The sequence below is a fragment of the Mesoplodon bidens genome (assembly GCF_964165515.1).
Source record: "Mesoplodon bidens genome assembly, chromosome: 14".
NCBI lineage: Eukaryota > Metazoa > Chordata > Mammalia > Artiodactyla > Ziphiidae > Mesoplodon > Mesoplodon bidens.
The window spans coordinates 82,204,469-82,217,028 of NC_138170.1; the positions used below are offsets into that span (position 1 = coordinate 82,204,469).

A 12,560-nucleotide genomic window follows, 5' to 3' on the forward strand; every position below is an offset into this window, starting at 1 on the left:
TTTGTATTTTTTACAGTTTTTTTCATGTAATTGATATCTAGTCTCATAGCGCTGTGGTTGAAAAGATACTTGATACAACTTCAGTTTTCTTAAATTTATCAAGGCTTGATGTGCGACCCAAGACATGATCTATCCTGGAGAATGTTCCATGAGCATTTGAGAAGAAAGTGTATTCTGTTGTTTTTGGACGGAATGTCCTGTAAATATCAATTAAGTCCATCTTGTTTCATGTATCATTTAAAGCTTGTGTTTCCTTATTTATTTTCATTGTGGATGATCTGTCCATTGGTTAAAGTCCCCTACTATGACTGTGTAACTGTGAATTTCCCCTTTTATGGCTGTTAGCATTTGCCTTATGCATTGAGGTGCTCCTATGTTGGGTGCATAAGTATTTACAATTGTTATACTTCTTCTTGGATTGATCCCTTTATCATTATGTAGTGTCCTTCTTTGTGTCTTGTAATAGTCTTTATTTTAAAGTCTATTTTGTCTGATATGAGAATTGCTACTCCAGCTTTCTTTTGATTTCCATTTGCATGGAATATCTTTTTCCATCCCCTCACTTTCAGTCTGTATGTGTCCCTAGGTCTGAAGTGGGTCTCTTGCAGACAGCATATATACGGGTCTTGTTTTTGTATCCATTCAGCCAGTCTATGTCTTTTGGTTGGAGCATATTTACATTTAAGGTAGTTATCGATATGTATGTTCCTATTACCATTAATTGTTTTGGGTTTGTTATTGTAAGTCTTTCCCTTGTGTTTCCTGCCTAGAGACGTTCCATTACCATTTGTTGTAAAGCTGGTTTGGTGGTGCTGAATTCTCTTAACTTTTGTTTGTCTGTAAAGGTTTTAATTTCTCTGTCGAATCTGAATGAGATCCTTGCTGGGTAGAGTAATCTTGGTTACAGGTTTTTCCCTTTCATCACTTTAAATATGTCCTGCCACTCCCTTCTGGCTTGCAAAGTTTCTGCTGAAAGATCAGCTCTTAACCATATGGGGATTCCCCTGTATGTAATTTGTTGCTTTCCCTTGCTGCTTTTAGTATTTTTTCTCTGTATTTAATTTTTGACAGTTTGAGTAATGTGTCTTGGCGTGTTTCTCCTTGGATTTATCCTGTATGGGACTCTCTGTGCTTCCTGGACTTGACTGACTATTTCCTTTTCCGTATTAGGGAAGTTTTCAACTTGCATGTACTGTTAATCGCATCTGAGAAAAGCCTTGTTATTTGGTTGATGTGGCCAAATTCAAAGGCACTATCCTCATTTACCAGAGGCATTTTATTCAATCAAAGGGCCTAGCACCTATAATGAGGATGATGATGAAGGAAACACAAACAAGAATAACCAGCAGTGAGTTCTTATTATGTGCCAGGCACTATGTGCTTTTCATGTAGTACTAATTATTGAAAGTAGTCTTAAACCCTCTGAGGTAGATATTCTTATTAGCCTCCTTTTACCAATGAGGAAACAGAGGCAGAGAGAAATTAAATAAATTACTCAGGGTCCTATAACACATAAGTGGCAGAGCCAGGATTTGAACCCAGGACTCTGGTTCTAAATCTGTGCTCTTAAAATCACTCTACACACTAAAAAAACCCTCAAATGTTATTATTTAGAACACATATTAAGCAAGGGAAAATTAACACATTAATGATTTTGGCACATCTTCTATTTAATGAGAAATTCTTACACAGAACGCCATAATTTATTCATTAAGTATAAAACGCGGCAGATTACCTTGAAAAATGTAAATGCTGACTATCTACATAACAGGTTCTTTTAATAGCTTTGTTTTTAATTTTGGCTTATAAACACAACCTATATTTTAGCTCTTAACAATACCAATGTATGCTTTTGTGTAACTACTAATAACATTTGCCAATGTAAAGGTCATCTGTTCATCTTCTCTCTCAAAAATGAAAAACACTTAATAATACTACTCAGGTAATTAAATGTCACTTTTCATCTTCAAAGCACTTTACTCACATTAGATAATTAATTTTCTAATACCCCATTGTAAGATTAATAGTATTATTTCCACTACATAAATAAGGAAACCAAGGAGATGAATTATTAGCCCAAGGAGAATTAAATTTCAGAGTTAGAATTCAGACTGCCCAAACTGTCCCTTCCTTAATTTAAGCCTCCTTGTAAAATCCAAAATAACCAAGGTTGTCTCCTAGCGCACACAGGTAGTCAGCAGAAGCACCGTTATACGAGAGGCCCAGCTCACCTCAGAAGGTCCGCAAGAGTGATTGTCTCCCTCTGCCAAAGCAGTGACAGGTAGCAGAAAGCTAGCGTCCGCGGCACAGTCATCTTCACAATTCCCTTCTCCTTTCGCAGTGAATACTCAACTCCGTCAAGAGATCCAGAACAGACAGATGCCGTTTCTAAAAGGACAAAGGGAGATTTTTAAAAGTACAAGCAACTATTTTGGACAACAAAGAAGAAAAACAGCAAAATCCAAAGAGGTATTTTAAATATCTTTAGATTACTGATATAATCTTTACAAAGAACAATTTGGCAATAAAGAGCAATAACGATTCAGAAGAAAATTTGGTTCTTTGTGGGAGTCGGATGAGCTGAGATTCCAAGGAGGGATTTGTCTTGTTTGAAGTTTTGTATAGTTAACAGGAACAATTTTCAAATAAATAAAAGGACAAACAATTACAAAGCCCAAAATGTGTAATTCCTTTGAGTCACACCTCAACTCACATGTCCCTTTCTCTGAGAGGCTCTCTAAACACTGGCTAAGGCAGCGCCCCCTCCCACTCCCATCCTCCAGGCATCCTCCCCCACGGGGCATTATTCCATCCTCAACTCACTCATTCCACAAATACTTATCCACCACATTCTTTGTGCCACTCCTCTAGCTCTGGGGAAATGACAGTGTACAGTCTCTCATCTCTCCTAAAACCTATATACTAGTAGTGAGAGACAGTAAATAAACGCCCCCCCCACAAAAATTTGCAGACAGTGGTTAAGCACAACACAGACGACTAGCACTGGAGCGGCATACAAAATGATGGGAAGGGAAGAGACGTGCTATTTTACACAGGTGGTCAGAGAAGCCTCTTTGGGAAAGTGACATCTGAGCAGAGACCTGAATGAAATCAGAGAATGAGTCTTAAGGATCTGGATAGGAACACCAAGTACATTAGCAGAGTCAACCTGAAGGAACATCAAGGAAGCCAGTGTGGCGAGAGCACCACGGGTGAGGAGAAAGTGTTAAGACATGACAGGAGAGAGTAAGAACCATATTGGTTCAAAGGGCTTTGCTGGTCATGATTTGTACTTTAGATTTTCTTCTAAGTACATAAGAAGTTTCTGGAGAGTTTTAAATAGAAGAGCTACATGATCTCATTTATGGTTTTAAAAGGTTCCTCTGGCTGCTATGAAGAGTGGAGCTGGGGAGGGCACATGGGAGACCACGATTCCAGGTCGACAAGGACGGGCACTTGTACTGGAGTGGCGACCCTACAGATGGTGAGAAGCGGCTGGATTCTGGACATATCTTGAAAGCAGAGTCAAGAGGATTTACTGATGGACTGGATGTGAAGTATGAGAAAAAAAAGAGAAGACAAGTAGGATTCTAAGGGTTTGGGACTGAGCAACAAGAAGAATGGAGATGCCAGTTACTGAGACGAGGAAGATGGCAAAAGATCAGGTTTGACAAGAGAAATCAAGATATCAGAATTGCACAAGTGTAAGATTTTATGAAGCATACAAACAGAAGTGTTGAGTAGGTAGCTGAATATAAAAAATCCTATAGTTGAGAGGATGGGCAAGAGATAGGAATTTTAGGGTTGTCAGGATATAACTGGTGTTTAAAGTAAGGCGTGAGGGTAGATTAAAAAAGCAGGATGAGTAATGACCCTGAGAAACTCCAGCCTTTCTTGGGCAAAACCTCTCCAAATTATCCCTCAAAATCCCCTTTTCCAAATCCTGTAAATCCTTTCTTCATCGCATTTATCAGGAACTGAACTTTCCTTTCTCGTGGTTGCATTTCCTGTCAGCACCTCCCGGTACACTCAAGCAGCCTGAGGACAGTCTTGCTCACCACTGCGTCCACAGAGCTCAGAACAGTCTCTAGCATGGAAAAGGAACCCAATAAATATTCGGTGACAAACGGTCTAGCAGTTCTACTTCTCAGATTTCATCCTAGTGAAATGATTTTAAAAACACGCAAAGATTCAGGGTCAAGGCATGTTGTGGCAACCCTGTTTATAATAAGACAAAAATTTCAAACAACCAAGTGACTGGAATAGAAATGTGATTAAGTAACTCCATGCAAGGGGGCAGTCCATAACGATTTACACAATGCTTTAGATCAGTGGTTCTCAAGGTACAGACCCTGGAGCAGGTATATTAGCATCACCTGAGAACTTACTAGAGCCGCAAATGATTGAACCTACCAGTCTGTGGTTTAACAAGCCCTCCAGGTGATTCTGGTGGATGCTAAAGTTTGAAGACTACTGTTTTAAAGGAATATACAAGGACACAGATTTCCATAAAATATTATGTTAAAACCTTCTATATATATTATATATATAACAACATGTAGGGACTTCCAGTTAAGATGGCAGATTGAAAACATACATTAGGCTCTGTTCTGTCGCACGTCAATTATAAAGAAATTTTCAAAAGATATAAATACAGGAACAAATAACATGGAAAAGGAGACAACAGCAATAACATTTTAAAAGCTGGAAAGCAAATGGATGGATGATCATTGCCTTAGCAGTGCTGAGAAAGCTGGATTCACAGCCAGCAGGGGGGGAAGCCAGAAATCAATCTAATCTTCCCCTGGGGACCTCTAAAGAAAGTTCAGGAATCCATTAAATCAGGGACCCCCGGAAACTGAGTGAAGTAGGACTAATACTGGGAGGATAGCTTGAAAGTCCTATTAAGAAGAAGTTAGGCACCCAGACTTCCCCCCAGACTCCATGCGGCCAAATGGCTGCTCCCCAATCTTGCCAGAACACTGGAAGTTTCTCCTCTAGAGACAGTAAAACAAAGGGCTCTCTGGGATAGGGCGTCAGTCACATACACAGTTGAAGCAGGGGTATGTTACTGACAACAGGAGGATTAAGAGAACGTTTACATATTGAGTACTGAGACAACTCCCTCCTCCCCCCGAGGCCTTTTTCCCACCCAGTTCCCAGAACAGTCAGGGTTACAACCTCCAAATGGAAAATCTGATCAGCTAAGGGGGAAAAAAATTAAAGATGACAATGCTGAAGGTTCAACTAAGAAAATAAACCGAGCAGAGCTGACAAGATTACTCACAGGTACAAAGTTTCAATCAACTTTTCAATCTCCATTCTTAAACAGGACTAGCCTTCTTAGGCTTGCTGAACACTTGAAGAAATCCTCTAATATAAACAGGCAAGGCCAAAACAAATTTTCAAATCAGTGGGAAATAATATTAATATCCTCAGCAAACTAAGAAAAGATGCTCCACAAAAATGAGGGAGTGAACCAAGAGGGAAGATGAAGTGAGATCAAGGAAATAAGAAGTTTACCAGAAGAGAGGTGACCGAATCCTTGGAACGGTGGTAAAGAGATCTGCTGGGACACAGGCCTAGAGATACATCATTCTAGACCAGAGCAGCTCAGAAGCTCCAGAAAGTCTATCACAGAAGATGGACGTGACAGAATGCCTAAGGAATTGAGGGATTTTCAGAACTGAGGGGAAGTGCGGAGACACGTTAGTAATAAACTACAGGTTAGTAATAAATAAATAGAAAACTAACCAAATAACAAGACAACGATCAACGCTGGAAAAACCAAAAGATATACAGAAAACGTAACCATAGTAAGCTATGTGGTTCAGTTCTGAATAGCATTTATACACTTACAATTTAAGCACCAAAAATTGATCCAGTAAAAAACTGTATTGGAAAGACAGAGAATGAGAAATTCACAATTGTGTGTGGGTAACTACATGGGCAGGGGGGCAGTGAAGGACGAGTGAAAGAGCTAAGGCTTCATCTTCCCTAGTGGGAGCTTAATCGCTAATGTCCAAAACCAGAAATCAAGATGTAGCACTAGAAGCAGGCGACAGGGATACGCAGGTTGCAAAAGAGTTGGAAACGAAAGCCTGTTGGAACCAGGACATCTCGGGGAGACAATGGACTGCAATTTATTTTTATTTGTTATTTTTGTACTTTATTATAACAAGTCAAAAATTTACTTGAATTAACATGCATGTAGAATTCTGATTAAAAAAAATTAAAGAATGATGACATAGCTCACATTTTTGCAAAACAAAATAATAAAACTCTTTCCCTCTCTCTATATATACATGAATAAAAAACCTGAGCTGGGACGAAGTAAGAGAGTGGCATGGACATATATACACTACCACATGTAAAATGGATGGCTAGTGGGAAGCTGCCACACAGCACAGGGAGATCAGCTCGGTGCTTTGTGACCAACTAGACGGGTGGGATAGGGATGGTGGGAGGGAGACGCAAGAGGGAGGAGATATGGGGATGTATGTATACTTATAGCTGATTCACTTTGTTGTACAACAGAAACTAATACAACATTGTAAAGCAATTATACTCCAATTAAAAAAAAAACCTTTTGGAGTATAGTAGAATAGAGTGGCAGTGGTTATTCTGGGGTGATACAATAACTGGTGATTTTATTTTCTTTATGAATATCTGCATTTTTCTGGCCGCACCGCACAGCTTGTGGGATCTTAGTCCCCCGACCAGGAATTGAACCCGGGCCCCGGCAGTGAAAGTCCTAACCACTAGACCGCCAGGGAATTCCCATGAATACCTCCATTTTATAGTTTTGTAATAAGAGTTGTTTGAATAGTTACACTTAATGTAAAAATGAAAATAAGGCTCTAAGGATCATCATTTACTAAAAAACAAACATGCAAACAAAAACCCCTAACATAGGTAAATAATCACGATGCTTTATTTAAAAGGCTTGGATGGGGGTACTTCCCTGGTGGTCCAGTGGGTAAGACTCTGCACGCCCAATGCAGGGGGCCTGGGTTTGATCCCCGGTCAGGGAACTAGATCCTGCATGCATGCCACAACTGAGAGTCTGCATGCCGCAACGAAGATTCTGCGTGCTGCAACTAAGACCCAGCACAGCCAAAATAAACAAACCAACCAACCAAATAAATAAATATATTTTTTAAAATAAATAAAAGGCTTGGATGGTTTAGAGTCATAGTCCTCTGGGACTTTGTGAGCCAGGCTTGCCTGAAAGCATGGAGAAGGCAACTCCAGAGATTCCATGCTGCCCAATTATCCTATGATTCTAACTTCTTTGGACACAAAATGTAACTTACTGATATCTGTGTCATTGTGCAGTCCAACAAGAAATGTAGATATGCTGAAGAAAACAAAACAAAACAAAACAAAACAAAACAAAACAAAAGAAATGAGGATATGCTGATAATAGGAATTTTTAATCTTTGGAGGGCAAGGGGCTTGCAAATAAGCACTTCATACTTCTGAAGTGTTTTGTTGAAAATTTTATATAACCATGCTTAATGCAGATTTCAACAATCCCTAACACCAGAGGTTTTGGAAGCTATCTCTCAAAGAACTCTGTCAGCACACATCAAGATTCTAGCAATCTATAATAAATTCTTGGTCTGTTCTTTGAGCTCTGTCTTCCACCACTTTTTTTTTTTTAAAGGAGTGTGGAAACTAAAATCATGAATAAATGCTTTCAGGAGGTCTATATCTGTAACCTTAAATATATTCCTTGTCTACTTTAAATTATGGAATTAAATCAGAAGGTAAGACACATGTATACACACACATAATATGGTACGTTTTATTCAGCCTGCTGTGCTGAGAAATTGGGCGACTTATCTTTGACTCTTGTCTATCTTACCTTATGGCTAAGTTCTGCCATTTCTCTGCTGCAACTTTTCTCCAAAAATTCTGAGCCCACGCCTGTCTTTATGGAGCTAGCGTCCTTTGTGGATCTACTTACTGTTTAGCTCCCTTTAAAAATCACACCAAAAAACTCATGTAGAGACGATGTACCTTTTTAAAAATTGCACTAAGATTTCATTTAGTTTACCTTTCTCCTTGCCATATGATTCAACAAGTCATTCTTCCTTGCAAGGCCAAGTTTCCCTCCTTGGAATATGAAGAGATTAGACCATTTTTAAGATGCATTGCCAGCTTTAAAATTCTAGGTAGTCCGATTCTCATCGTACCTGATTGTGACGCTTTGATGATGGGGAAAGGCTTCTGAGTGCGGACGTCAGGCTGAGATTCTGCTCCACTTTCAACAAAAGAAGCGCAGCTCAAGTCACTCAGCAGCTCAGGCTCACTACCCCAGTCTGAATGACTTGGATTATCTTCTAATACCTATTTCGTAAAATAGTATAAATTATGATTTTACAGGAATTTACAACATAATTAATTTCCACAAACATAAACAATTCCTGAACATCACAAACACCAGAAAAGGAACCACTCTAGAGACCTGCAGCCGTCTGCCCAGTCCCTGCGACCGAAAGACCCTGACTTCCGCATGTGCTCCCCAGCAGCTCCCGGCAATGCTTCTTGGAGAAGGGCTTCAAAAAGCGTGAGCAAGGAAACAGGCAGACATGTCAGGCCTCCTTCTCTCTGTAACTAACACCTCTCTTGCAGCTCCAGTATCAACACCAATAAAAACATCAAGCGTCAATAATGACTCCAGGCACACTAAGGCTTGACAAGGACATACTATCTCATACCCTTGCTTAATTTTTCACACATGTATTGTTGGAGTGGTGGTCAGAGTGTCCCTAAGAAAGGTCAGCTGGCTGGCTACCTAAAGGCCTCACTGACATTACCTTGGGGAACTGATCACAGTCAAAAAGCCATGTTCTCAACCACGCAGGCCAAGAAACTTGATCTTATTATGAGGAGATAAAGCTCATATTAAAGAAAATCACGAGAATGAGACAAAAAAAAAAAACAGGGACAGGATAATGCTTGTGTGTTCTGTCAAGCACATCCCCTCTGACAGGCGAGCCCACGAGGGGCCAGGCAACCATAAAGCTGGATGATAAGCGGAGACTCTGAGAAAACCGAAGCAATCCTGAGGAAACGTCCACAGGCTCCCGCAGGCAACCATCTGCCGGCAGCTCCACCACGCGCTCTGCCCTCTGTCGGATTCTTCTGGTGTGCTGTCCACGCTCCCCTCTAAAGCCAGTGTCTCCCTTTGTGCACTCGATCCCACCCCCTTTCCACTCAAAGATGAGCACTCACTTCTATTCCTTCTCCATCAAGAATTTCTTCTTTCTCCTGTATCATTCCTATCAGCGCACCATCATGAATTCCACTTGAAGAAGAAAATTCCCCTTGACTCCAGCTACAAGGCGATCTCTCTGTACTTCTTCGCAGCAAAGTGCCCAGAGAGAGCTGTCCAGACTTGCTGGCTCCAATTCCTCTCCTCTCCATCCCCCATTCCAGGCGGAGTTTTGATCCCACTGCTCCGCTCTTCGACTGGCAGCCCTCTCCCTTCCTGAGCTGGAGGCAGCATTTCTCCCAGTGGATCATGCCCCTCCTCTTGAAACACTCTGTCCCTTGGTTTCTAGAATGCCCCCTTCACTCCCTAGGCTTTCCTCCCACCTCACCAGTGGCTCCTCAGACTTCTGTGCTGATTCCTCCCTCTTTTATCCCAGACACCTTAACCCTAGAGTGGCCCAGAGCTCAGTTCTTGGTCCTCTTCTCTGTCTTCACTCCTCAGGGATGTCACCTGGGCTTGTGGTTTTAAAAACCATTTACTACATATATTGCTTTCAGTTCTAAAACGCACTCCCATGTCTCCACATTTTAACATCCCTGAAATCAGGATGTGTCTTACAATCAGTGGCATGTCATGATTTAATTTGCAGCATTATCTTTTCTTGGAAGTACTTAAAATGATGGTGCATCTTACAAACAATGGCATTTTAGTTTTGATTATAGTGTAAGCTGCCAGCTTCTAAATTTACATCTCCAGCCCAGACCTCTCCTCTGAGCTGAAGATTTGTATATCTGAGGATGTGACGTTTCCTCTTGGATGTCCAAAAGCTGTCTCAAACTTATGCCCAAAACTGAACTATCATTATTCCTGCTCCACCTGCTACGTCTTTGCTTTTTTATTTATTTATTTATTTTATTTTTGGCTGCGTTGGGCCTTTGTTGCTGCGCACAGGCTTTCTCTAGTTGCGGCGAGTGGGGGCCACTCCTTGTTGCGGTGCGCGGGCCTCTCGTTGTGGTGACCTCTCTCGTTGCAGAGCACGGGCCCTAGGCGGGGAGGCTTCAGCAGTTGCGGCATGCAGGCTCAGTAGTTGTGGCTCGCGGGCTCTAGAGAACAGGCTCAGCAGCTGTGGCACACAGGCTTAGTTGCTCCACGGCATGTGGGATCTTCCCGGACCAGGGCTTGTTGAACCCATGACCCCTGCATTGGCAGGCGGATTCTTAACCACTGCGCCACCAGGGGAGCCCCCACCTGCTATTTCTAAACTTCTTGTTCTTAGGACCTATTTCTTTCACTGCTGGGTCACTAAATTCTCCATGTGGAACCTACGAGACCCCAACCAAACAAGGAAACACTGGGCCAAGTTTCTAAGCTGTTAACAAAAGTCTGTCAAATAGATTCAGGATCTCTTCCCAGCCCTGGAGAGTAAGTATCACACATAAAACACATCAAAGCTTACGAAACCCACGTTTCTCAGCAGTGGAATCCTCCCCTATCCCAAATAAAATGATCCATGGCACACTTACAAAGCACTAATAGCAAACTGCTAAAAATCTAATTGCTTTGACGGATGGGGGTGGGTGGTGAAACACCCAGATGATAACTGAGCTGAAGCTTGAAACACCAAGTAAAGGAAGTAGGTGTTCCAAGCAGAAAGAATAATATATGCAAAAAAGCTTTTAATAGCACAATGGTAGAAACTCCTTAAGCTTCTATTTAGAAACTTAACCACAAATTTCTTTGTTTTCAACTGGTCAAATAAGACGTCAATGTCTTATTTGGGGTCAGTGTCTAGATCAGTGACCCTGTCCTTCTGGACTATAAAGGAAACCTCTTCACTGAAAACCCTCTGACAAGCATCAGAAACCCAGGTAAGGTTGAACCTCATCTTCATCTCCACCTTTTGCTAGACATGTTTTCTGGTCCCACTTTTCAGATTTGTGACTTACCGTAGTTTTCCTTCTACTGGTATAAACTGGGTTTTTACAATATGCCTGCTTGCTCTTCTGAAGGTAGCGCTTCCAAAAATTATGTAAAACTTCATTCTAAGGTAGAAGAGAAATGAGTGGTGCTTCAGGTTATGATGAAAAATATACTGGCCCATCTACACCACAGAATCTCTACTCTCCTGTACTTTACATACAGCTTCCAGCTAAATGTATTCTTACCTTTCTTACCTAAATTTCCTTAAGAAGAAAGATCATTTCAATGTCAGGTATGCGGGAAGCATGGAATAAATTCTTCTTAATCTTAGATTTTAGTTCCTTAAAGTCACCTAGTTGAATCCCTTCCTTTGACAAGTTAAGCAAATTAAGATTCAGAGAAAGAAAGTAACTTACATGTGACTACACTTCCAGTTAGGGGCAAAGCTGCTACTGGGTCCAGCGACCTACTGACACCCCTCCCTCTTACTGCTCCCACCCTCATCCAAGTGAAAGTAAAACAAAAGAAACAAAACAATTTTTCCATTCATTCATCACCTACCTGCTAGGTACAAGGCATCCATAAGCTTTAACACAATCCTGCAAGATAGCTATTATCTCTTATTTTACCACTGAAGAAACTGAGTAACTTTGCCAAAATGACCTAGCCAATAAGTAGAAAAGCCATGAATGGGATTTGGAGTCGGTCCTGATTCCAGAGCCTGTGTTCTGGCTGTGCCATTTAACTGGTCAGGTCTAAACAGTTACACTCATTGGTTAATTTCAGAGAAACTGTTTTCAGGATTAATCCCGATGAAGCAGGTAGAAGGCTACACAGGTATAAACCCTACTGAAGCTATTTGGTATAACTAATAGAAACCACTTATTGAAAAACACTTATACACAGGATGACTATGCAAGGAGAAACGAGATTCACAAAGCCCAGACTACCAGTCATATTACCTAACGCCATGACTGTCATGGGTAAGGCTCAGAGTCCATTTAGGCCATGCACTGGCCTACGGGTCATTCTGCCAGCCTGCCACAGACACTGGTTTGAACAGCAAAGGTTACTTTATGAATCTCTTCTTGGTGACTTCAGGAGACATTTATCTTTCTCCCTTTTCTTTTTGCTCTTATTTTCATTTATGAGCATACTGCTATATACTGTTGTGTTTACTCACTGCACATATGCATGAAACCCTCTCTCCAGCTAAGCTGAATCCAGCAGCATCACTGTCATCTGGAAACTTGTTAGAACTGCAAATTCTTGGGCCCTACTCCAGACCTACTTAATCAGAAACTCTGGAATGAGGTCAAGCAATCTGTGTTTTAACAAGGCTTTTAGGTGATTCTGATACACACACACTCAAGTTTAAAAACCACTGGTTTAATGTATCGCTCCACAAAGTGCATTC

General features: G+C 41.1%; 1 protein-coding gene across 2 annotated transcripts in view; it reads right to left on the reverse strand.

Annotated features, from left to right (window-relative positions):
- Positions 1 to 12,560, reverse strand: part of TAF1B (TATA-box binding protein associated factor, RNA polymerase I subunit B) — a 59,005-nt gene that overhangs the window by 38,609 nt on the left and 7,836 nt on the right. Inside the window, exons 5-7 of one of the 2 annotated variants that reach the window (XM_081254858.1) lie at positions 11,170 to 11,265; positions 8,202 to 8,355; positions 2,232 to 2,388 (exon numbers count right to left, since the gene is read on the reverse strand). In XM_081254858.1, coding sequence (XP_081110984.1) covers positions 2,232 to 2,388; positions 8,202 to 8,355; positions 11,170 to 11,265 — 407 coding nt within the window. Of the gene's footprint in view, positions 1 to 2,231; positions 2,389 to 7,316; positions 7,349 to 8,201; positions 8,356 to 11,169; positions 11,266 to 12,560 lie in introns of those variants that run through there. The other variant, XM_081254859.1, reaches the window with a different exon arrangement.